This window comes from Idiotropiscis lumnitzeri, chromosome 3, assembly GCF_059441095.1.
Source record: "Idiotropiscis lumnitzeri isolate Australia: NSW breed Sydney's pygmy pipehorse chromosome 3, RoL_Ilum_1.0, whole genome shotgun sequence".
In the NCBI taxonomy this organism is placed as follows: Eukaryota; Metazoa; Chordata; class Actinopteri; order Syngnathiformes; family Syngnathidae; genus Idiotropiscis; species Idiotropiscis lumnitzeri.
Genome location: NC_142393.1, coordinates 16,870,229 through 16,897,343, shown reverse-complemented (window position 1 = coordinate 16,897,343; position 27,115 = coordinate 16,870,229). Strand labels below are relative to the sequence as shown.

General features: G+C 41.0%; 1 protein-coding gene across 4 annotated transcripts in view; it reads left to right on the top strand.

The window, feature by feature from the left end:
• Nucleotides 1-27,115, top strand: part of bsna (bassoon presynaptic cytomatrix protein a) — an 86,092-nt gene that overhangs the window by 12,931 nt on the left and 46,046 nt on the right. For all 4 annotated transcript variants that reach the window (XM_088289841.1, XM_088289839.1, XM_088289838.1 and 1 more), the window contains exons 2-3: nucleotides 1,035-1,623; nucleotides 17,782-19,863. In XM_088289841.1, coding sequence (XP_088145967.1) covers nucleotides 1,035-1,623; nucleotides 17,782-19,863 — 2,671 coding nt within the window. The remainder of the gene's footprint in view (nucleotides 1-1,034; nucleotides 1,624-17,781; nucleotides 19,864-27,115) is intronic.

The window sequence follows — 27,115 nt, the reverse complement described above, 5'->3', positions numbered from 1 at the left end:
CAACGAACTTGTAGCCGCTCTGAAAGCTGTGAACACAATGAAGCTCCATTGCCAAAACAATAACGACAGAATCTTTGCTCTTTGATCAGCTGTTGTATTGGATCGCACAAGGCTAGTTTTTTCCCCAATGAAAAAAAAAAATTATATATATATATATATATATATATATATATATATATATATATATATATATATATATATATATGTATGTGTGTGTGTGTGCGTGTGTGTGTGTAGCCTGTTCTGCTCCACTTTAATTGCTTGGTGCCTGTGGTTGTTTTGTTTTCCTTACCCAGCTTTCATGAGCACCCTGGACTAATTATTTTATTTTTTTTTTTCCTATACTGTCTCTGTCAGTCTGGTTGTAAGAAGATAATGGGATTGGCTACCAAACATTGACATTTTGGAATCATAATTGCTTATTCGCCCAGTGCTATGTTAAATGAATCAGTTTCCCATTCCGTTACAGAACAAACTCGAAAAAGGATTACTGCACACACATATACACACGCACACCACAGACAAACCCGAGTCTGTATGCTCTACACATTTAGTTTTAAGTCAACCACTGTGGTTTGCACTCGCACAATACATGAATGACTTTCTGGGCCCTGTTTTAATTCTCACCGCAAGTCGAGCGCAAAGTGCTGTCTAACTGTATGCAAGGATCGAGATTTCTTTCTTTTGGTGTTTTCCTAGACTTTGCACGAGCAGTAACAGGGCATGTGCGCTGTTTTGCCTTGTATGGAACTTTTTCTGGCCAATCGTGGCGGCACCCCTCTTTTGCCGTTTGGAGCGGAATCACGCCCGTGTATGCCATGCTTGCGGGAACAGATATAGACTCGCTGGAGTTTGTGCATGACATTGGCAAGTAAATTGCAAGATCTACTATTACATATGATGCACTCAGCCGTGAATGTGATGTGGGCAATTGCAGACGGCCTTGCACCTGTATGACCATACGTCCATGTATGACCCCACCCAGCCAAATCCCTGCTTCTAATTTGTGTCTTCTTTTTCTTCCTTTCTTACAGGGGACCAATGGGACAAATGGGTAGTCCGAAGCCTGGCATGCAACATGGAGTTCAAGGGGGAGGACCGATGGGAGGAATGGGTAGCATAGGAAGTGGGATGGGCGGAGGAATGGGAGGAGGCTTGGCCACTGGAGGTGGAATAGGCTCCCGAAGTGGCGAGCCCTATCGCCTGGCCACCCATGACACTCCAACCTCCCCCCGTCACATGCAGTCAGGCCAAGGGTCCGGCACAGGACAGGGCTCAGGCCACGGGATGAGTCACAGTCCAGCTGGCACCGGCATGGGAAGCCATGCAGGGCAGAGTCCCGGCCAGCATGCCTCTCGACGAAACCTGCAAGTCGACTTCAACGGTTCGGGCCGCTCCAGGACGGGCCGATCCCCCTCGGTGTCACCGGACCGCGGCATGACACCCACCTCACCCTACTCGGTGCCGCAGATCGCGCCCATGCCAAAGAGCAAACTGTGTCCGGTGTGCACCACCACAGAGCTCTCCAATCCACCAGCTGTGCCCAACTACAACATCTGCACCCAGTGTAAGGCCACTGTGTGTAACCAGTGTGGATTCAACCCCAACCCACACCTCACTGAGGTAGGCCTCGTGTATTTGTGACTTGTCGTGGTGTTTCAGAATGTGAAGTAAAATTGGGCAATTTGTCATAATAATAACAATAATAATAATCATAATAGTAAATAAAAAATATAAAAATGTATTATTATTATCCATCCAGCCAACATCCAAACCACTTCTCCTCACGATTATTATTATTATTCAAATCTACTGATTGGTCATAGTGTCATTCGGATCGAGTCATTACTGTCATATGACCTGATCTGGAGTTGTGTTGTGCTGGTTTACGTTACAGGAAATTTGATAAAAGCTTTCAGCATCTTTGTCATAGTAAAGACCCCACTTCTAATCTAATAAGTGCTACTTGCACCCATAAGCCGTCACGTCACCGCATCAGATAGCATTTAGCAGAGGCGAGTGATGCCAATTAGGGGGATCAGCCAGAGATTACACTTGTTTTAATTATGTCAGAATGCAGTTTATTAGTGACATGGGTCGCTTTTTGACCTGGAATTGTAGTTAAATACGTTATAGACAGACATGCGTGTATTACAGTTTTACATATGGAGGTTAACAACGACAATTTTGTCCACCATCAATATGAAACATTTTTGGAGCTCAACTGTGTTTTCCAGGATGCACTTGCGTCTTGTGAAACAGATGAACTACATGAACCCATTTCCATCATTGGGTGCTGCTTTTGTCAATTTATCACTTTAAATGGAGAACATTTTGCAAGAGATGCAGCTCGTATGAATTTGGATGAGGAAAACTGAAACACCCACACACGCTGATGCATTTGCGTTTCTCTTTTTTTATTGTTATTGAAAAATGACCCCTGGGAAAGATGCTTAAAAACCTTATCAGTAGAAGCTAGTCATTGAATAACTAACAGCTGGAAATGTGTGGGTGTTAACACTTTTCACTGGGAAAAGCATAGGTGCTTGAACGCCCACATACAAACGGGTGCGATGCCTCTGCATTTACCGTTTGATATTGATACTGTCACTATTCAACGTCCAATATATATGTGCAGCTGGACATAATGATGAGTTTGTAGGTTGTAATGTATTGGTGTAATTTTTAATGCTGTATTGTGATTTACAGAACAATGAACACCTACTGGCAAATATTTTATAGTTGGCCAGTATTTGAGACATGATTGTTTTTAGCTTTTCGATTGTATTCCTTAACTCATTCAATCCATTAGACGTACATATATGTTTTAAAAAATGTAGTGCCTGCCTCCCAAAGACGTATTTATGCGTCTCAGCCTTTTTTTTTTTTTTTTTTTGCGTCATAACTACGTGTTTTTATAGCATTAGAACACAGTATTTTGTTGGCCTCGCAAAATCAGTCAAAATCCAGAAAAACGCGGGAATTGAGGCGTTTCCTCTCGTGAAAAATTCTGGCATTAAATGAGTTAAGTAAAATTTGCAAAGTGACTATGGACATAATATAAAACTGTTAGATAAAAAAAAAACACTCCTGTAAAATGTTCAGGTTTATTAAAGACACTTAATTGTCCATAGGTGTGAACATGAGAGTGGGAGGTTGTCTGACTGTGATTGAGTGCACACCGCTTCCTGCCCATAGTCGGCTGTGCTTACCTTTAGCTCCCACATGACCCCTGATTAGGACAAGCGCAAAAGACAATTGATAGATGGGGAGATAACACAGAGCTACAAATTGTGTTTTAATGAGAGATGCAAGTGAACTTAATTCGATTGTTTTATTTTTGCGTTAATTTGGAATTGGCCCTGATTTTTTGTCTTTCACATTAGGTTTCTATAATAATAATAATAATAATAATAATAATAATAATAGAATTTTCTGTAACAGCGTAAATTACTGTTATAAATTACGATGCATGGTAAAATTCATATTGCACAAGCTTTTATACGTTAAACTAAAAAAAATCTAAGTTAAAAACTTGATGAGCAAGAACAAAGTAAAGCCATTTTTTAAATCCGTGTCAAAAATATATTTAGGGACACATAAAGACATTATTAAAATGTGCTTTTTGGAATTAAAAAGTAGAAGCACCACCACAAAGCAAATACATTACCTGTTTGAAATAATCACACATTAATTAGATATGCACATACACTTGGTCGTTTTTAATTCCACTTTAAATGCATTGTGCTAAAAGTATTGCGCTTATTTACAGGATATGCAAGATTTGCATGAACTACAGTCTCGACATTTTACCCAGGGATGCTGTCAGTGCTTTGTTTCCGATATTAGGTTTGACATTTGTATTTTTGTTCAGAAATGAATCTGAGCAAAAGTGAATAGTTACAACCAGGAGATTTAAGTTTGACTTCTCACTGAGCAGCATGTAAATGGAGTCGGTAATAAACGGAGCACTCACTCTGTATAAGCTAAATTGTGACCAAAGAACACTTTGAACCAGAGATGGGAAACACATTAGCAGCCTGTGGTGGTAATGCAAACTGATGACATTACATTTGTGTGTGTCTTGGGCAGCCATCGTCTTGCTGGGGAATATTAGACCCATTCCAGCAGTGAAGTCATCCCAGCAAAAATCTTGGCTGCTTTTAACCAAAGTGCCTTAAGTGTATGGAAATGGAAAGTTTGTGGATGTAGTGTTACAATAAATAAAGCATTACATGCACCCAAAAAGCACACAGACCTCCTCCAAGGCTTTATGACACTATATTCAAAAAGCAACAAAATTGTCAAATAAATACATTTTAATCAAATACAAATTGTTGACATTAGAAGGGGTGTTTTTCAAATTCAAAAACATTCTGGTTAAAGAAAAAATGTGTATCCGAACCGAAAAACTAAAGATTTGACGAACACAATTAGTAATCAAATCATGTATTATTTTTCCTGTGCAAAAGGGCTCTCTCACATAAAAAAGCAGTTTGGCACTCACAGGCTCACATGTCCACACATTTTTTTCCACAATATTTTTTCATATTTAATACTTTTCCCAGTTTAACAGGGATTTACAGTTGCCCTCCCCGGGTCTGCAATAAATACCACCCCCTCCCTCGCTATTTGCAAGTAATTGACGCCTACCCTTAAAAAATGTAATAGAATTTAAAACTAACCTTCGAACATTACTCTTACAAATACATTAACTTGGAGCCGAGTTGATTTAAAATAAAATGCTACGAAAGTGCACATGAACATGCAATGCAGCAAAGACTCTCCATGACTTCAATATGTCTTCACTCCGCTCCGATTTACAAAGCTTGGCTCTCCGTCCAGAAGCATCATTGCACCATACTTCCTTTGACCGACTACTTTCCTAATTAGGCAGCGCCTTGGCACCATCTGGTGGCATTTCAGAAATGGCACCAAAAATATTTTTTTGTGACTCATGCATGAAAAGGCTAAAGAAAATGCCGAAAGTGCCTGGGTTGTGCAGTACATACTGTTTGTGTTGCAAAAAAGAGACAATAGAAGTGTCTGAACATTCTGCGTGGCATTATCCATATTATATGACGCATTCTGACTCCATAGACAGAAATGGTTAAAATGAGCTAAAAGCAAAGAAAAATGGAATGAAATATCATTGTAATGCCATTTGTAAAGAAAAAAATGCAGCAACTCTGAAAGCATTCTTGCCATAAATCTGCTTCTGCTCTAAAACGATGCTAAAAAGCACAAACTAAATTTGGCCTTTGTGTCAATAAAGAAATGATAAAGACGATGATGCGGTCGTATCATTTGTTGCCATTTCCGACATAACTCTGTCTCTCGCTCTCACTGCCGTTTGTCATCAGACTCTTTTGCCAGCACGTCTTCTTCCCTGCAGCCTGTTTGTTGTTCAACACACTGCATGCTAATTTTAGACTCAGTGAGCACACATGGCTGCTGACAGAAATGTGTGTCTGTGTGTGTGTGCTATGCGTGAAAGAAGGGAGAGAAAAGAAGGGATTAATTGGTTTGCGCACAGAAATCTGCAGATTGAGCTTTCACTGCCTTATGTTCAAATTTGTGATTTCATTTTAACAGCAACAGTCGATGGAGCTAGCTGTAGTGCAGAGAGGAAATGGCCATCCTTAAACTGTTCCCATTAAATTGTACAATTATGCCGAAATTAATCTAAAATTGAACAATTAAGATTGGGGGATCAATAATCCAACCCCCCCATCGACTAATGAATTGATTAAGCGCCGTGATGTCTACGGCCATTTGTCACGTATCAACCTCTTAAAGGTATCATTTCTGATATAATTTGCTTTGCTATGACTGTATATTGCAGTTAAAGTCAACTAACACATGTGTAGGAAAACTACAGCCCGGGGGCCACATGCGGGCCCGTTAAACGTTTTAATCTGGCCCACCAAACTTGAAAAAAATTAAATGAATAAACCTTGTTAATGTTTTATTTTCTAAATACTGTGGTGTGTCAAAGACAGATATTTTGTTGTAATGCTTTTCTTCATTTTCATTTAATATTAAATGTATTTTTTTTTTCTCTGATGAGGTGATGTTACCAAAACACTCCATCCATCTGCTCCTGGTCCGGCCCCTCTGTCACATTGTGGCCCACCAATCAAAAAGTTTGCCCACCCCTGATCTCACATATTTTACATTTTTGAGTTGAATGTTTGTTTTTAGATATGAAAAGAAACTGTTTTATAATACAAATGAGGGAAAAAGTTCTTTGCCTTTTTTCTATTCTTTTGATTTTTTCTGGTCTAAAAAATTATCCGATCCTTGACTCGAAACTGTAATAAAAAGTGTTTAGATCCATGGCCCCTCTTGTGACAAGTGGTCCCCATCTTCATCATGAAAAAAAAAAAAATAATAATTAAAAAAAAAACAATGTGGCACAAGCTCTTCACATGTCTCTCAAATCCCCCAGAACAAGTACATTCCCGAAAAAATTATTAACTGCTAAAGTGTATGTGTTTTTACTCTTCACACTGCTTTTCTCCCCATGATCTAACATTTGTACGAGATAAGTCAAGGCAAGTGTCAACCTCTACCTCTCGGAACAATACAGAGCATTGCTCATTTGTCAAAATGTCAAAACATACTTTGTATCTTCAGTCTATGAGTGGGGCTACACTCACTAAAACCTAAAGGGGGCACTACATTAATGCTTATTGGCCCATCCGCTCTGCTTTCCTCAAGTACGCTATTAGGGTGCCCTCATGGCTCTTTATCATGATCTTCTGACTTCTTCTCCTTTCACTTATCTTCACGCCCTTCCTCGCACCCTCACTGCTTTTTCAAACTAGCCTCCGAGCTGTGTGCCAGAGATGGGGGAGGAGGATTTATCTTTCCTCTTGCATGGAGAGGATCAGGTTTATTCTGGGAAAGTAGGATGAGATGGAAGGTAAGGTGGGGGGGGGAGTGGAGTGCGAAGATGGGGAGAAGGTGAGGTAGACGAGGGCTCTCTCCTCACATGCATTAACTACGAAAAGTTCCTCTAGTCAAGCAGGACAAACCTGGACGCACACACACACACCTACAGACACACACGTACACGAATACACAAAGACTAGAAGAAACATCCATGTCATGCGTCGTTATACATGCACTTTGACAAACACACAAACATGCGTTGACTCGAACACATCCACATGTAGTGGATGCAGCTGCAAGCCCAGCAGTTCAAGCGCGGGAATTCCTAATGAGGCGTTTTAAAAAATGATGAATGCATTCTGCTGGCACTCGCATGGCTACAGATGGGAGGATGGCGCTCGGGCTTGGAGCCAGGCTGCAGCTAGACCATGAAAAAACGAAAATACAGATCATGTGACTAATAAACGGAACTACTTTGATTGTGCTCAAGTTTACTGTAAAAGTGATACATAAAACAAAAGAGAATTAAACAATGCAGATTTCAAAATGTTCAAATCAACCTTATGTGTAGTGTATAGCATGAAATGCCATAGACGGTTAAACAAAAACGTAATTTGCATTGATGTTACGGATCAGAAGCTTTCAAACAACTGCTAATTTGACACACACTGAACTGAAAAGCAACACATGCAAAAAGAACCCACAACATCAACCACAATGATGTCGTCCCCTCTGGTCTGTGGGAGCAACGACTATTACTGGAGTTTAGTTTGGAACCGTCTCTTCCTCTTCCTCTTGCTGTTCTCATTAATTGTAATTTTTTTTTCTATTCAAGTAGAGTCAAGTCAAATAGATATTTTCCGCCATTAATCACAGAGACATCTCAAAGGCGTCAGATACCCACCGTTGACAAATATTAACAACATCATCGGGTCTTAACTCACAACAGAGCAAGAAAAAAAAAAAAATGTAAACACTTTACACTAACTACTTTTAAGAATCCCTCCGTTACCGCTTATCCTCTAATAGTGTATTTATTTATTTTTACAAAAATGTTATTCCTAACTGCACCCAATGCAAATTTATAAAGAGGACTCCCACTTTTTAGCTATTTTGCAACCTTCGTCACAGATTTTTTGGGGGGGATTTTTTTTCCATTTGTAAGAAAAAAAATGAATGTTGCTTTTGATCCACTTCACCAAATATCATTTAAACAATCATCTTTTGAAAACATTCCAATATCTGCAGTATACTTAATGCTTGGCTAAGTATTGGAATTGAACCTGCATTGGCAGGCAAGGTACCTAAATATAGTGAAAATGAATTCCTCCATGGAGACATGTCACCAGAGAAGCAAAAAGTCCTTAATCGATAAAAATGACTTGCCAATCCCAAAACGCAACCTATTGCCAACATCACAGGTAAAAACAATAATGTGGGGCTGATCACACATCACAGCACACGGGGGACATGAAGGTGGCAACGAGCAGCGCAAGAGAAGCTGCGGGGAGGATTTCCAAAGGTTGGCTGGCTGCTGCCCCAGTGCGATAACGTGCTGTTTTGACTGAGCTGTGCAAACAGCTCTGCACTGGACGGCAGATGTCTTATCTCCTATTTTCCTTCAACCACACTACAGGCAGGTGGAGGCTGCTGGAGCCAAAGGCAGGAAACAACAGTAGTGAGCTAATAACACCCGTTAGCATTTGAACAAATAAAACAGAAAGAAATGTATAACCACACATGTGCTGAGCACCTGAACACGGCACGCCATGTCGGGAACAAAACAGACTTGGACTAATAACGGCGATGAGATAGCTAGCTAGCATGAACGGACGTTAGAGAGCTGATTCGCTAATACAAAAAGGCCTGGCTAATGACTTCAGTTGTAATCGATAACCAGATAAGAAGGACGGAACAATATTAATTATTACACTATTAAGCATTTACCAAATTAGGAATTAACTATGATATAATTAAAGTTACTAAATGCCCCTAATGTCAGTCACACAGATAGATGAACAAAGACCCATTAGTTTTAGTAATGAAATAATTTTCTGATGACTAAAGTAAAATTTTAGATTTTATAATTTACCAGGGCACAATGACCTCGAAAAAAATCTGTCACAGCACACTCGCAGTACAGTGGTTGAGTAAGACAGTTCTGGATTATTAAATACATATTGTTTAGATTATTAAAAATAAAAACTTATATTGAGGAAGAGCAATAAATATGGTGGAGGAAAAGAACCAATAGACGTTACAGGTTGAGCGCTCAACAAAATTATTAGCCCACCTATCAAAAAAGGCTCATGAATTGCTTTACTGCAGACACATTTAATGAATTTAATATTTTAAGGATAAGTCAAATCCCCCAAAAATACTGCCTTTACCAGTCTAAACATGGCAGTCTGTTCATTATTGCGTTTATGGAATATGATGTGGCAATTTTGTCACTTTCTGTCAACTGAAAATGACATCACAGTTGCTCAGGGCTCAGATAATGACCAATCACGCTCACTGGACACAGTATCAATCAGAATTCTGTGTTTCCATGAGTGGCCATTTTACAAACCTATCACTTGTTCTGTTCTCTCTGATTTACCACAGCATGTTTTGGTTTGCATTTACATGTAGCATTTTTCACATTCAAAGTGCCGTCAATCCAGCCCAAAATGCATTTGTCTATTCACAGTTTGCATGTCCACTCCCACTGATTGTGTGCGCATGCGGTTGGCAGGGGAGGCTGCGATCACACTGGGTTTGTTCCAAAGTGCTGAGACAGATTTTAATTAGGAAACGAGATGGCGAGATCCTAATCAATACCATTGAACCATTTGAGGTTGTACAGTGGACAGAGCGTGCGTGTTTGCGCGTAAGTCACTGTAGATGACGTGTATAACGGAGATGGGCATCCATTCATATCGTTTGTCATCGTTAAGTTTGTGGGTGAGCTGGAGCATATGCTGTGTGTGAACTTTGTGCGTGGGGTGGGCTACACCCTGAACTAATCATTATCACCTGTGGATAATTCACAGGATTTCGAGTCTTCGATAGTCATCAGTCACCATACTTCCTGATCGGAAGTATGTGTACAAATGCGGAGTAAAAAAAAATAAAAAGAAGCGATTGGTTGGTGCCAATATCATTTCCCATTTCATTCTGCTTTGCAAGCTAGTGAAGGTGCACGCACACCTGATATTGTGTGTGTGATCGTGTCATTGGCTCCTGCTGCTCGCTATTGAGGAGAGGGAAGATGGAGAGAGTGTTGCGCACACAGCTGGAGAGTGCAGCACCTGCGAGGCGCCAATTATGCTTCATTGATCGCACTTTGCCTTGCTATTATTTCAGCTATCATTTCCACGATGTGTGTGAATGTGCGTCAGGCAGCAAAGTTCACAAACATCCCAGTGTGTTTCACACATTCGAATGTGAACACACACGACTTGCAAAATCCATTTCTGTGTCTCATTATGATCGGTGTTCAATTGCTGAATGGACGTAGAAAAATGCTGGTCTGCAGTGTTTTCACCTCATCAAGGGGGTTGATGCTCTCACATAAAATTAGATGAGGGTGACTAATATATATGTGTATTGTCATAACTAGCAAGTCAATATCTGCGCTTTGTTAGATGAAAGGTTCAAGGGACGTCCTTCCAGCGTGTGGAATATTGATCAGTGCATTAGTGTGGGGCCAGTAAGACAAACTGTTCTCTTGCTGGAGTCATTCTGCATAAGAGCCTCCACTCAATGACTTCTGTCATGCACTCTCCCCGGTAGATGTACTGCATAGACAGCGTATCACAAAAGTGAGCACACCCCTCGCATCAGCCAGGTATTATTTTTATTATTAAATGTTTATTTTTGCTATAATTTTAATATTATTATTATTATTTTACTTTTTTTTTTTACTTGGTTGTTCTTTCAAGTTATATTTATAGTTTGGTTTTGGTCATTGAATGAATATGAGGAATTGAAATCAATTAATAATTTCGTTAATTAATCATGATTGCAACATCTGGAGAAAACAAATTGTGATTACTGTAATAATTTTTCCTTACCTTAATAAATATGCTTCAAAAAGGATTCTCATGAAAAAAGGTGAAAGTCTTCCGAAATGTAACACACACCTTTACATGCACTTTTCCCACAGTAATTAATATATTCCACATATTATATAGTGCATAACAATACCTCAGTCAGAGATTCAAAAAGTAAAAAATAAAATAAATAAAAAATTAAATAAGTTAAACGTGTGAACTAATTCAAGTCCTTGTCAGTCGTCTCCACATTTCTCTGCCTGTTTGTCGTCCTGAGCTCAAAAGTAATACCCAGTACTTTGATTGACAGGTCTATTAATGTAAAGGCTGTGCCCGTGTCTCCAGGTGGAGGTGACGTGCAGTGCACAACATGTGGCCAATTGCGAGTGTGGGTGCTTGAGTGTTTGTCATGCATACCGTGCGTGGGCGTGCATGCATGTGCGTGCAGTCCAGGCTCAGATTTGTACAGCATGTAACGGGCTATCGTGTTACGCTCTGGATTGCCACACTCGACCACAAACAGCTTTAACGGACGCGTTTACTTTACAATACGACACACTGAATCTTGCTTAAACCGCACCAGCCTCTTTGAACGTGAAGATAATGGAGCATTCTTTCTCCGGGCATTCCTTCTTCAGCAACCTGAACATATTCAGGGCTTGAACCAGAAAGCATATAATGCATGTGTAATGTATTTATACATAAAATCTGCAGTTTAACTTCATCTTTGTAAATCTGTGAAAAAGGTGTGATTTATTTAAAAAGTTCAGAAAATGCCATCATTTTTAGCTAGGCAAAATAGTTTTTAAATCACGTTTGGATTTTAATTATAGGTTGCAAACAACTTTATTAATACGGAGCAGTGAACTGTGCGTTTGGAGCAGTTGGGATTACTCACAATCACGTAACAATAATAGAAATTATCCATACTAGATATCAACACAATATAACAGCACACAATAGTGCCACAGACATCCTCTGGAACAGTTCAGAGTCAATATTTAGATATTACATGACAAAAACAGGGCAGGAAAATACGGACCTTATTTCAAGTCAGCTTCTGGAGCTGGCCCTTTGAAGCAAACATAAAAATCTGATTGCTTGCTGATATCGCTCAAGTTACATTGGCAGCACTGCTGATTCTGAAGGCCATGGCTAAAAATGCATCAGCAGCATACGCGTACTAAAAGCAGGGCAGCAAAGAGGAATGCGAGGAAATGAAGAGAATAACCCGTTAAATTATTGACATTTCATGGAACAAATATTATAATTTAGGTTGAACATGTGGGTAGGTGCTTGTGAGAAGGTCTTGCCAACCCCATTTGCACCCTTTGGAATTTAACATTTAAATTCAAGTTCCACCACATAACTATAGGGGGCGCCACGCAGCAGATCAAATTTAAAGCGAGCACAACCCAAGTTAGAAGACGCTCCGGTCATGTCCGCTTTGTGTCAGGCTGAGCAAACGTCAGGGAGCCCTGACATGTGTTATACATGAAATGGTGACGGGGACATTCTTGTATTGATTAAACGAGACCCTTATTTCCATTTAGAGTGCTAAGATCATCAAATTCACGTGGCTTGGCTTGGTCGAACGAACGAGGGAACCACCGCAGGATGGTTTTCATGTATGAGGAGCCATTAAAATGTGCTGAGGTGTCCTTGAAGTAAATGATTTATCATACAAATAGGACCACTACGTTTTAACAGGCATTGGACACCTTCCAGCATGTATGGCCCTTTAGAGTAAGTTAATTTCATGCTTGCTCAAAAATACACACCTCAGTGGTGCACGTAAGAGCTGCTGTGGAATTGTATGTAGAACTTGCTTTTCATGTTTGTGATGTGCCTCGTGGTTAAGGTTCAGTGTGTGTTCGCGTGTACATAACATTCTCACACTTGCAGTATTACTTCTACGCTCACCTTTAAATTGAAAAGATGAGATGTGGTCACTTTCTCCTGGCACGGGGGTGTCTGTAAAAGGGAACATCAACTTTAAATTAGGGCACAAGTGATTGCACTTGAGGCAGCATTAGAGGGTAAGCATAAATATAAAGGGCAAAGGGTCATAAAACAAAATGGAAATATGTCCAATTATTGTCACGTATTTACTGTTTTAAATTACTTAAATATAATGACATCATTCTTTGTATTAATTTTCATTAACAATGTTTCACAATCACTGTGGAACGTCTCAGGTTAAACACAAGCCGATTTTAATATAAAAATAGAATGAACCTTTATTTTAAAAAAGGCATTTTAAAAGTCATATGATAAAATTTGGGGTCACTGACGGCGTACTTGTGCACTTGCCTGATCTGTGCGCGGGCAGTGTAGGATTGGTCCCCACTAAGTGATGGTGTCTGTGTGTACCCTGCGACTGGTTGGTGACCAGTTCAGGGTGGAGTGCGTCTTTCGCCTGTAGTCTCGCTCGGTACTCATTGGTTTTCATTTGATTGTTTTATATTTATGACCTACACATATTTTTCATACAAATATATGTAATTATGACTTCATTTCCGCTTCCTTGTAGCCTAGTAATAGATGACAGCACGTTTTGATTTACATACAACTTGAGGTTACGTCGCCACCATAGGAATGTGGAAGGCAAAGAAAAAGTAAAACACACATGCAGAGGTAATCCTTTGATGCTTGCCTAACAGAGCTTCTTTTCATGTAGAAAGTGGTTCAACCGCTCAAGTGTTATGCAACTTTAGATGTTGTACAATGTTGGACTTTTCCCTATCTGGTGAGACATTCAGGGTCCATTTTGAAAAGGGAGCTCCTGGTGGGTTGGCACCAATGGTGTAATGTTTCATAACTGCAGCGACGCAACGTAGCAGTTGGCCTACATTGCTTTTCTACTTTGCATTTGCATCGATACTTGACATGACTTTCATTAGTCTATTGCCATTTGGTTAGCACTGATCAGGAAACGCGAGTTTAATTCGAGAAAATGGCTTCAAAAGAGTGAGAATAGAAGTTGTGAATTTGCCTCCATTGTGATGCGTCGGCTCTTCCATTGGCTCTTCCTCCATCCACCTCCTGTACGCTGCATATCCTTTTGTGTCTGCAGGTTAATTAATGACAAATTGGATTATAGAGTCTCGCTGAACTCTGCGCCATGGAACGTACACTCAGCCTCCGACCCCCATTCTCTGTTGGGACTCCACGATATTGCGTTCACTATTCTGACAGATATGCCAAAGCACACTTTCATTAATTAATTTGTTAGCAATACTGTGAATCTGTGGAAAGAGCATCGCTGCGAAGAAGGTGCGCGCATGTGTGCGTGCGCGTGTAAGTGTGTGTGCATGTCGGGGTGTGCATGTTTGTGTCACCCCTTTAATTTTGGCTACTTGGTCTTTGTTTTTGCTTGGGTGTGGCTAAAATGGAACAGAGTGACACATTTAGGTGTTGGACACAAGTTGCCTCTTCCCCACTATTTAAGAATTTGAGCCCCCCCCCCTAAACACACACACACACACACACACCTTTTTTTATCCAGTGCAGCTTGTTTAGTTATTGTTATCTATTAGCTCAGGAGCTAGCTAAAGGCTAGCTCCTCTCGTCTTGGTATACAAAGTCCCTCCACGACCCAATGAGATATATTCGAGTCAATGGAGGCTTTAAACAAGGTGTGGGCAAAATATGGCCCGGGGCCAAATATGGCCCGTTAAATGTTTTAATCCGGCCCACCGAACTCGCAAAAAAATTCAAGGAAAAAACCTTGTTCATGTTTTATTTTCTAAATACTGTGGTTTTTCAAAGACATATATATTGTTGTAAGGGTTTTGTTCACGTTCATTTAAAATGTGTTTTTTTTTTCCTCTGAGGTGAGGTTACCAAAACACTCCATCCATCTGCTCGTGGTCCGGCCCCTCTGTCAAATTTTAGAACCCATTGTGGCCCGCCATTCAAAATGTTTGCCCACCGCTGCTTTAAACAGATAGATTTCCACCGCTCAAGTATGTCAGGATGTGTAGACAAAAGAAAGATGCAAGAACAATTGCCTGTAGCATCCATTTCCCAGCGTGGCGTTCTCATCATATTTTTACTCTTTCTGCAGTATCATCACACACACAAAACACAGGAAGTAACCACAGTAAATAACTGGAGGCTTAGTTGAATTCAAACTTTTGAATTCAAAGTTTAGATGTCCAATTGTCTGATGGCTCGTGTGATATGCTACCATCTTGAAGGGTGAAATTGTTGCACAATTTTTGATAAGATCATTTTATTGAAAATCCAAATAATGTTATTTTAGGAGTGTTTATAGAGGTTCCACTGCATTAGAATGAATACAGGCGGATACTATGATTACATGGAATTTTTTTTTTGCAGTGAGGGAGTCCTGATAGGGTTTTATGTCCCTGTGGGAAACCCATCACAGTTAGTCCAGGATTATGTGGTTTTGGAACAGAAGTGATAGTCTTTGGGGCCCGGCTGTTAATGAAGCGCGACTTGATTCGACCACAACCAGATTAACTAACTGCTGAGTCGATTGCCTCCGAGGTTTACTTTCTCCTCATCCCGCATCCCGGGCTGTGTTTGCCATTCCTTCAAGAGCACAATGCCATGGTGGTTATACAGTATTAGTAATGTAATTCGGAATCAAGTTATTTTCCGTCCTATCTACAAATCCTCCTCCTCAACATAGCAGATGCCGCTACAGCAAAGAAAAAAAATGACTTTCAAATCATCGTCCTCTTTAGCTTTTTAAGGACCAGAACCTGATCAGTGAGCGCAAGAGGAGGAAGATAAACAGCACACGGGAAAAAAAAGTAAATGATATGGCTGTAGATGGCTACAGAAGATTAAAGTAAAGACGCCAGATGTATCGAAAAGTGAAGACTCCAGAGATTGATCATGATAAATGCTTAAAAAGAAGATGGGAAAAATCACTCAACTTTTCAATTCACTACATTTTCATGGTAATGAGAGAGAAAACGTTCATGTTTGTATTGAATTATTTTTTTTCCATTTCATTTTTCATTTATATGCTTGATGGGAATCAATTTGTCTCTCTTTCACACAATTATAAAGAATTTCATCAAACCATCATTCAATGTCAAGTTTATGCGTCACCAGCCCTTAGATAATAAGATCCAAAATAATGTTCATGATTCTGTAATGATTGATACAACAGTACGAAGACGCTCCATAAACCAATTATTAAGATGAAATATCGTGAAAATGGTAAAAATGTGCAGCGTTGGCTAGAATTAAATAATTAAAAAATAAAAAAAAATACATCATCTGATGTTTTGAACCGGTCCAATAAGTTCAGTTCAGTTTTTTTCCCCCTCCTTTATTTCAATTATCATTATTTTCCGATATAATACGAGTTAGTCTGGGGTTCCCAACCTGAGAGAGAGCTAACTCGTTAGTTACCCCACTTAGCTGTATTGCACTGGAGAGGGGAGCTCTCTAATCTCGTTGCACACTTGAGTACAATGACAATAAAGAGATTTCTGATTTTAGAAACCATTGTGGCCCAGCAATCAAAAGGTTTGCCCACCCCTGGATTAGAGGGAGTGCTACTCGATACGACCCGAATCACAGACTGCTGCAATACAGTTCCACCCTACAATAAACCACAACTATAATAATAAGCATATCGGTACAGTAAATGACGCATTATTTTTTTTTTTGCAAAGTTAGCATCTTGGTACGACACTAGCACTGGACGCAATTTGATTTGTAGACACCTTCTATATCATCCTCTCAAAGTGAATGATTGTGCTGGAGCAACACTGTGGGGGAGATTCGCTAGTGGAGGGTGGGTGTAAGATTGCTGTATATTTGCGCACTGCATTGTGGGAACGAAAGGGGATGGGAGCAACGTGAAGAGATTTACAGTGCTGTGCTCAAGCTGCAGAGATGCTAAAATCGCAGTCTGTATGGTGGCGGAGAGTTAGCGGCTGATGCAAAGCGTTGAGGATAGACGGAACACGAGCAGCTCGACATATTTTACATTGGAGGTATTCCACAGGGGAGGTTTTTTTCCAAAGTCAAAAGACATGAGCAAGGGGAAACCAGGTCTTTAATTAAGCCTCAGCTATCATCTGGAGGAAGAGGAGAGGTGATGTTGAGGGATTTTGAAGGGTGAGGCTCATTTCATAATCGTTCTCATTATATCTGGTCAGGTCTCGTTTATAACTTCCTGTGTGTGTGCCCATATGGATTTAAAATTGTTCTCAGCCAAGTTGCTATGATCTCTCGACAGCCACCTACGGCCGAGCTCAGCCTCAAATTCCGGTCAAAACTGTTTTCTGTGTTGTCGTTTTTTACAGAAATGTGTTCATTATGTGAAGTTGTCCAATTATCTGCTAGGCATTGAATTAATATGCTGTCGTCTCCTTGTGGTTTATGTTGAAGAGGATGTGTATAAGAGCCTGCGGTGGTAGTCATCATCATGTGATAAGTCTTGTGATAGTTTATATATTTTCTGTCCATCTTAGTAGACCCCCAACTACTATATCTCTTTTGTATAGCACATACAGGTTATTTGTAAATTGACTGGCTGAAATTGCCTTTGGTTAGCCGGTGGAGAATATAATTAACAGGATTTCACTGTGTAAGCAGCAGGAAAATGGTATACTTATTGCATCAGACGAGAAGCTTTATGTGTCCAACTGAATTTATAAAAACAACAAGACCAATCTCTTCCTTTCACTTCCTTTGTAAACATAGCACCAACATTTAATAGTAAATGTTTTCAGTGCAGTACGTATACCAATGCCTTTTTGTATTTTACCAAGTGAACTCAATTGCAGTAAAAACTAATGGATCAAAAGTCGAATAACTGAGAAGTTAAAATATCATTTTTGCATTCCATTTGCAGGTCCAGGAATGGCTTTGTCTTAACTGTCAGATGCAGAGAGCCCTTGGCATTGATATGACCACACCTCGTTCTAAGAGTCAGCAACAGATCCACTCGCCGTCCCACCAAGCGAAACCTCTCGTCCAGCCTCAGCAGACTACACCTCAGCCAACACAGCCGACGACTGCAGCACAGCCCAAACCTTTGGCACATAGCCAGCCCACCCAGCAACAGCAGCAGCAGCAGCAGCAACAACCGCAGAATCAACTCTATGGCCAGAATCAGTCCTACTCTCAGTCACAGCCATATCCACAGTCCCAAGCATACCCACAGTCACAGACATATTCCCAGTCCCAGTCATACCCGGCATCCCAGCAGTATCCTCAATCCCAGCAATATCCCCAGGCCCAGGAACATCCCCAATCCCAACAGCACCCCCAATCCCAACAGTATCCCCATTCCCAACAGTATCCCGAGTCCCAGCAGTATCCCCATTCGCAGCAGTACCCTCATTCCCAACAGTACCCCCAGTCCCAGCAGCATCCGCAGTCCCAGCAGTACCCTCAGTCTCAGCAGTATCCCCAGTCTCAACAGTACCATCATTCCCAGCAGCATCCGCACCCCCAGCAATATCCCCAGTCTCAACAGTATTCTCAGGCTCAGCAGCAGCCATACCAACAGTCCCAATCCGGACCCCAGGCTCAGCAGCAGCCTTACCAACAGTCCCAATCCGGACCCCAGGCTCAGCAGCAGCCTTACCAACAGTCCCAAACCGGACCCCAGGCTCAGCAGCAGCCTTACCAACAGTCCCAATCTGGACCCCAGGCTCAGCAGCAGCCTTATAAACAGTCCCTGTCTGGACCCCAGGCTCAGCAACAGCCTTACCAACAGGCCCAGTCCGGACCCCAGGCTCAGCAGCAGCCTTATCAACAGTCCCAATCCGGACCCCAGGCTCAGCAGCAGTCTTACCCAGGATCCCAGTTCGGACCCCAGGGTCAGCAGCAGCAGTCTTATCCACAGTCGCAGTCTGGACCCCTGGGTCAGCAATATCCTCAGACTCAACAGTATCCGCAGGCTCAGCAGCAGCCTTATCCACAGTCTCAGACAGGGCCCCAGACACAGCCTCATAGTTCACAAGGCTTACACAGTCACACATCTACCAGTGGCCCACAGAGCCAGACAGGTCCCTCCCATCAGGGTATGAGGCCTGACTCATATTCCCAGAAAGGTCCAAGAGCTGCGGGAGGTCCTGCGGGAGGTCCAGCAGGGGGCCCCAACCAGCCTGGTGGTCCAAGGATCCCCCACCCTGGTGCTGTACCCCTCCCTGGCTTGACAAAAGCACCTTCTCAACCAGATTTGGGTCGTGGCTCTCCCATGCACCAATCTATGGCACGGCACCATGACCACACCAGAAGCGCTGGCTCCTCTCCAGCTCACAAGACCCAGCCCCATCCTCCAGCCCAGGATGGATTGACCAAGCTATTTGGCTTTGGAGCTTCCTTGCTCAACCAAGCCAGTACTTTAATCAATGTAGACCCTTTGCCCACCTCTTCCACTCATTCCACTCCTGCTCGAGGCAAGGTGGTGTTCAGTAATGCGACCCCTGACAACAAGCAGCCACAACAAGGGGTCTCAGGTGCCAAACCATTTGGCATGGGGGGTTCTCATGGACCGACTCCAATGGGTAGTCCTCATGCACCAAATCAAATGGGCGGCCCCCATGCACCTAGCCAAATGGGGGGTTCGCACGCAGCGAGCCAGGTGGTCGGGCCGCATGCGTCAAAACCACAGCAGCAGACTGGACCCCAACAACAAGGAATGCCACAACAGCAGTCGTCCTCCCTTCCGCAAAAAGATCCACAGCAACTTCAAGGGCAGCAACACCGACAAATGCCGTCACAAGTGCAGAAGGCGGAGCTAAAGCAAGAGCCTGCGACCGCTCCCAGTGCAGCTCCGGAGCCAGTGAAGCCCAAAGTGAACTGTCCTCTGTGTAAAACAGAACTGAACATTGGCTCCGACCCACCTAACTACAACTCCTGTACACAGTGCCACACTCAAGTGTGCAACTTGTGCGGCTTCAACCCTACACCACATTTGGTTGAGGTAAGGACTGCGACACATGAATGCAATACAGCCTGCACAAAACATCCCATACACATCCCATTTGTGGTTGAAAAGGAAACGGGGAAGTAGCAAAGAAAGCAAAGGGCTACTCAAGAAAGGATGCATTCATTAAGAAAATGAAAGGCCAACATCAGCAAAAGGGTGCACCCGCAGTGTGCTATCATCAACTGAAAAAGAAAATGACTCTAAATTGAGAGAGGAAGCGTGTAACTCGTGCAGACAGGCAGATTGAAAACGACTCGTTTGCTTTGAGGCAGCATGATGCCTTCAGGGTCTTCGGGGAATACAGTTGGTCGTGTTACTGTACTGTGTCACTGCATGAAGATAGACCTTAAGAGAATGCATGGAGTTATATTTAGCCACTACTGCTGGCTGCTAATGTTATTTAGACCGGGAAAATGGTGTGCATCTGTGTGTGTCGTGTGTGCGTTCGTGTGCGTTGTATATACTGAAGAAATAGAACGAGAAGGCAGACAGCAGCTGAATGTCACAGAATTAAACTCAATTTGAGAATAAATCATCTCCTCATTGTCATTGCTCCCACGAACTCCTTTTAATATTACTTCTACTCTTCTCTGTATTTCTTCTTGATTATTTAGACCAATGCAAATGTTATTCCAAAAAGAAAAGTAACACAAAGGTCACTGGTAATTGACACAGTTCTTCCTATTTCATTTAGGATAGGGACCACCTGTGTCTTCGGACATGACCTTTGCTGTAGATAATTAGAGAAATTATATTTAAGACACAAATCTACACATGGTAGTCAAAACTGTCTAAGATAGACAGTAGCAGCATATAAGGGATGGAAAATGATTTGCATTCATTCAAAAAAAAAAAATGGTCATCAGTAAAAAAACTATAACTCTCAAAGATGACAGTGCAGAAGACTGGCAGTTTGCAAAAGACAAGAACACCGTGTGACAGCGAAACACGAAGGGTTGCACTTGATTTCTCAATAATTGATGCCGGTTTTTAAAATATAAATAGTGGGAAAGAGTAAATATTTAATAGGTGGTGGTGTCTCTCCCGAAACAGCAAAGTGAAGAGTCACCGGGTTTACTGTGTTTCGTTTGGCCGGCTTTTTCGACCTTATTCCTGACTGTAGAGTGTTTTTAGCTGTCTTATGCACTCAAACATGTAAAAAAAAAAAAAAAATTCTACTAACTTTATGGATGAGCCAAAAAGAAGACAGGATTCATTTCATTTTTGTAAACAAAACACTGCAAAAAGTATTTGCCCAAAAATAATTCATGACCTTTCATGGCACAATTCAGCGCAAGTGTAGATGCTGAAGAGATGTCAATGGAAAGATGAGTATAGATGATGACGCACACACACGCATGCGCACCCCCACACACACGCCGCATAAGCAGGTATTGGTGACTGACTGAATGAGGCCATTTGTACGGGCCGGTCTGTCTCTCCGGCTTTCACAGCTGCTGCTGGTGCCGTTTTACCGATTATTCCTGCACCAGCTCTACCTGGATGCATTCTCAATGCACGTGAACTGTATGCGACATATCTTCTCATTATTTTTGAGTGGCTGTTAAATTAAATGGAGACCAATGAATAGCATGTGGAGGCCTGTGAAGGAGTCCTGCATGGGTCAAATTTTCAAGAACCCTTCGGCCTCGTCAGGGAAAAACTATCCACAGGGGAATTCCTACACCCCGGTTCTTGAAATGTTTACAGGTGGTATTGTGTCCATCTTGATACATTTGATTTGTCTTTGAGTATTTAATATAATGAATAGGAAATACAAAAAATTGTGGACAAGCAGAACGGTAGACGGTGGATCGTACCTCCGTGTCCCGTGGAATCGGGAAGTCAGTCGCCCTTTATGAGATAAATGGTTATAAAACAGTGACAACCTCTCCTTTCCCGGAAGAGTTGCCTATTCTAAAACCTAAATTAATTAATCAGTGTCATCTGTTTCATCAGAACAGCTAATATGTGTGTGTCAGTGTGCAGCGAAAGCAGCCGCACAAGAACAAATCACGGAAGTCACTATAAAGAAGGATATTCCTTCACTACGCTGCACTTCTGGACTTCCGTCTTGGTTTTTGAGAGCATCTCTTTGGATTTAAAGTAGCCGAAGATGTGCAACTTTGACATGGGTCCAAATTAAAAACACTGAACAAAAAAAATAAAGTATCGCTTTTAACTTGAGGTAGACGTTTCAAGTCGGAATGCAGTGAATCACGCTCCTACATTTAGAAAGAAACTAGAAGAAAAAAAACAAGCAGGAGCAAGAGCAGGAACCTGCTCCTAATGGACCCAACCTTCGCTCCACTACTTCAGGACATCTTGCGGCAATTAATAATACAACGACTCCACATTCTTTCCTCTGCTTCCTTGCAACTCAACTTAACTCAACTTTATTTTAGAAAACTTAAAAAGCAAAAACAACAACCACAACTTATTACGGTACATCAGGATTGAACATAAAGCAGAATGCGATGCTCAATTTGTAATTTTGCAATTCAAGCAAGCATGGCGTCGCTCACGTTTGCTGCGGCTGACCGTAACGTAACACACACTTTTTCTTGCTATCATACAACCACTAGACATCGCATCGTTCTCTCTGCTCCGCTCTCGCATCCGTTCTCACACACATGCAAGTGCACACGTGCATACGCATGCAAGCACACACACACATGCTATGATGAGCATTGAGCCATCGGTGACACTAATATGACCAAAACAGGAAAATAAAGCAGATACAAGACGGGAAGACGCTGAAGTTTGAAAAAAGATGAGGGAGAGCTGACACTGTATCGTTTTAAAATCAAGCTCCAGATTCCTTTTCTGTGCCAATGTTATCGTTGCCTTGTTGATCAAACTAACAAACTCCAAATAAGAATATACAAAAATACATGATTATATATTTGAACGTCTCCGATCACTAGCCGCTCGTGACTGCAATGTTGATTACTCTCAACTTCCCGTCATGCGGATCATGCACTAGGTTACCTCAATCATTCCCTTTAAATTTTTTAAATTATTTTTTTAAATAAATACTTTTTTGTGAACCTGACACTGACAGGGTGCTCTAAAATGAAAAACAGGTTTCAAACTGGAAATTTTCCAACTTATACGTCACAACTCTTCTCTGAATATCTTTCTTTGCTATAATTATTTTTAATTCTATTTTTATTCCACAAATCCCCTTTTCTGCTGCCTGTTTTTGATTTCACTTCTTTCAAGAAAAGTTCACCCATACAGTCTTCCTTTCAATTGTTGCTTTTTTTCATTCCACATTAAGACTTTATACAATAGCTACTTTTCGTTGTTGTTGTTTTCTTACAAGTGATGTAGTCATCACACTCCCAGCAGTGACACAACAAAGACCCAACAGAGCAGTGGCAGATTAATTTCAGATTAAAGATCAATCATTTAACATTTTGAATGCCGTTTCGTGCTAGTTTAGGGAAACAGAGAAGTACAATTTGGTCCTGCTAACCTCAGTCTCTCACGTCACTTATGTAAATTTCTTTCCGCACTCTCAGATCCGTTGCACTATAAGTTCAAATATTTAGCATGCGTATGACGTCTGGAATTGCGTGCAAAGCCTACGTCTCAGACCTGCTCCTGCAGATGACGTGCACATGAGCAATGCACTTTATTTATTTAACGTTAGTGCTGAGCGCAAAATGTCATTTCAGGCGGCTCAAATGAGACACAAGATGGTTAAGATAAGCATTACTTGGATCGTTAAACAAAAAACAAAAAAATTGCAATATTTTAATGGTAAGTAGCAAATCCTTAAACTGGAATCTCAAGTGGACTGGGAACCAATGCAAATCGGTGAAATATCATCTTTTCTTGTCCTTGACAGAAGTCGAGCTTGCAGCATTCAGTACTAGCTGCAGGCGAAGACCACAGAGCAAAACGTTACAATAATTGAGGCGTGAAGTAACAAACGCATGGATTATTATTTCTGCATCACTAGTAGATGGAATTGTCTGAATTTTAGTGGTTTTGCAGAAAAAAACCCCACAGCTTTAATAATAGTCTTAATGTGCACTTGAAGACAGCGTTGAGTGAAATATAACAGAGAGTTTTTGTTGAACCACTTTATCGAGCGTCAGGGTGGGCTCCTTAACTAGGTGCCGATGACAAGCGGGGCCAATGATTGAGTTAAGAAGCAAAAAATTTAAAGACATCCATTGTTTAAATCTCCGCATTACATTCCAGCAATTATGCGAGTTTTTTATTTTCATTTTTTTCTTATCTTCAGCATAAAAGTGAAAATTAATGTTATATTTACGAATAATGTCACCAAGTGGAAGCATGTATATACTAAACAATAGAGGTCCAGGTACCCATGCCTGCGGGCCTCCACATGTAACATTGCACAGTTCAGAAGTCGCGTTATTATCGATTATTAGCAGCCATGTCATCATTAAACTGTTGCGCTTTGACTTCAAGAATTTTTGCAATATAGAGGACATTTGAAACTGATCTACAATTACTGAGAAACTCTGGGTTGAGGTTTGGTCGCTTAAATAGAGGTTGAACAACAGTGGTCTTAAAAGCTGCTGGTTCTGTGCCAGAGGTGAGTGATAAGGTAATGATATTTAAGATGGAGGGTCCTAAAGTTGTTTAACGAGTTTGGAAGCGGGTCGAGCACGCAAGTTGTCAGTTTTGTTTGGGTTTTGAGAGAACCTTTTTTAAAATGAGTTTGAGTTGTCAGACAATTATCTGCCGTAATACCCCTGTTAACGTCTGCAATCACGGAAGTCATATATTGAGGAATACCGCCATGGTCACGCCAGACATACGATTCCCAATTTCCCTTGATCATTAGTTACTTGTTTAATGAAGTTATGTTTAAGATATGTTTATGAATCACAGTTGTTATCATCATGTCATGTCATGACTTTTCTTAAAAAGGCTTTCTTCTGGCTTCTGATAGGTTAAAAGGCAGCCTTACCTTAGTGGAAAGTTAGAGTTACTTGTTTTAATTTTTTTTGTTATATCCATTGCCTGAAAACTTATTTGCATGTGGAAAATCATTTGAATAAAAAAAGTTATATACAGATTTTTTTTTGGTATAATCATATCAAAAATGTTTTCCAAACCTAAAAGGAACACTGAGACTTTTCTTCTTAACAAATTTTACATGCAAAACATGTACTTGAATGCATGAGCAGCTGCACTTTTGTCTATCAGAACAGGAGACGTCGTAAAAAGCTCTACAAGGTAAACAAAAACAGTTCATGGTGGCTCAAGGGCCAAAATGCACTTTCTGTGAATACGATGTGCGATGGCGAGTGTGTGCGTGCAGCAGCACCTCGAAGATGTCTACTTTTAATGTCCCACTTTTCCTCATTTCTCACCCTCCTCGTCATTTTCACTTTAAGTGGGTCACGGAGGAGAGATACCTTGGGCTATGTAGCTGATTACATGCAACACACACACACACACACACGCACACCCCCCCCCCCACAGAAATGGCAGCTCCCCACAAGAACACCTGATGTCTGATTCTGAGACAGTTGAATCCTAAAGGTGAAGGGACCATGCTGCCGAGGAATGTACTGTAGGGAATTCCCTCAATGGGAATTCTGAGGCATAAGAACTCTTTTTTTTTTTTTTTAAATGCCTGCGGTTGTTGAGTAGCCTTGACTTCATCCAATAAATGCTGATTCAGGATGCTTAATTAATCTCCTGTTTATTGGCTTTAAACTAACAGCATCCTGTAATTGCAACTGCAAATCCTGTGGGAAGAACATTAAGGTGACCCAAAATAGGTTACCGCCACCGTGGAGGATGAGCAAGTTCAAAATAAAAGCCGAATAAATACATATATATTTTGTAGAGATCATCCATAATATAGCAGAGGGATGTTTGCGTGATTTTGCCATTCAGCGAACAGCCGATATTGCCATTTACTTCCATTCATATATTCAAATAGTAGTTTGTGGATTGAACTCTACATAAGTAAAAATAAATAAATGAGGACAAATTAGAAAGACGGATCATGGGTGGGAAGGTGGACGGGAAGCTGGTGAGTCTAATCATTCCCATTCATTACATTCACTGCAACATCATGTACTTTTAATATTAGCAACAATATAGCCAATGTTATGAAATTATGTATATATATATATATATATATATATATATATAGTATGAATTGAACCATCAACTTAAACAGTTTCCCTGGCTGTGCTTTAACGCATGCCAAATCAACAGGTGGGCTCTAATTTTAAGGCCTGAAATTTGAACTGAAATTCCCAACTATTAATGACTAACTTAAAACTTTGCCCTGAATAGATGAAATAAAAATCTGGCCTGTAATCTATTCTCCACAAGTGCGTAATATCATTCAGCTACTCCACAGGGTCACCTTGCTCAGTGCCATCTCTTGGAAGACTTTGATGGCCACACTATTTTTTTTTATTTATTTATTTATTTTTTTGGGGTGATTTGCCTTGCTCAATGGCACGGCGAAGGTCAGAAACCAACTCTGGGTAGTTAATTTTCACAATGAGCTTAATATTATGCCATAAAAATTAAACAGACAGCTAATTAACACTACCAGGTTAATGAATCACTTTGTCATACCAAACAAACATGTAGTCAGAGTTTGGTGTAGGGAACCCTTTGCACTTTTAATGTTCTCTATCAGCAGGTTAGATAAAATTGTTTCAAGGAAGTTCTCGATTTGAATTTCAGGCAGGCTATGTAGCAAATTCAGCAGCTGGGGTGACTTCAAGCACCTCACTAAGCACTGTACTAAATTGTGCTTTAAAAAGAAAAAGGGACTGTGGTCTTTTGTGTCTCTGCCCCCACACAGCCTCTTCCTGTCTCCCTGCGGGTGTTCATATCAAAGAGCAACACACTGATCTGTCTTTATTCTTCTCAAAGCGGCATTGAAAGGCGGATGAATTATGTGAGTCATAACTGAAATTCTGCGTGCGTGTGTCTAAAAGGCTTCACCCATGTAGTACGTCATGCCACAAATAGGAAGCCTGATCTTTAAGTGAAAATGCACTCACAGTGGCTGACTCACAACAACGAATGAAAACGGTAAATGAGTCATGAAATCTGGCAAACAACTTAAATGTTACCCTTTCTGGTGAGAAATGGAAGTTTTAAGTGAAATTTACATACCGCGCTTATAGAATTGTAGTTTCTCCCTCTTGTAAAGATGAAAAATTTTGCTGCTCATGTTTCTACAGTGCTAATCCAGTTGTGTAGGTGCAGCTCCAACTGCTCA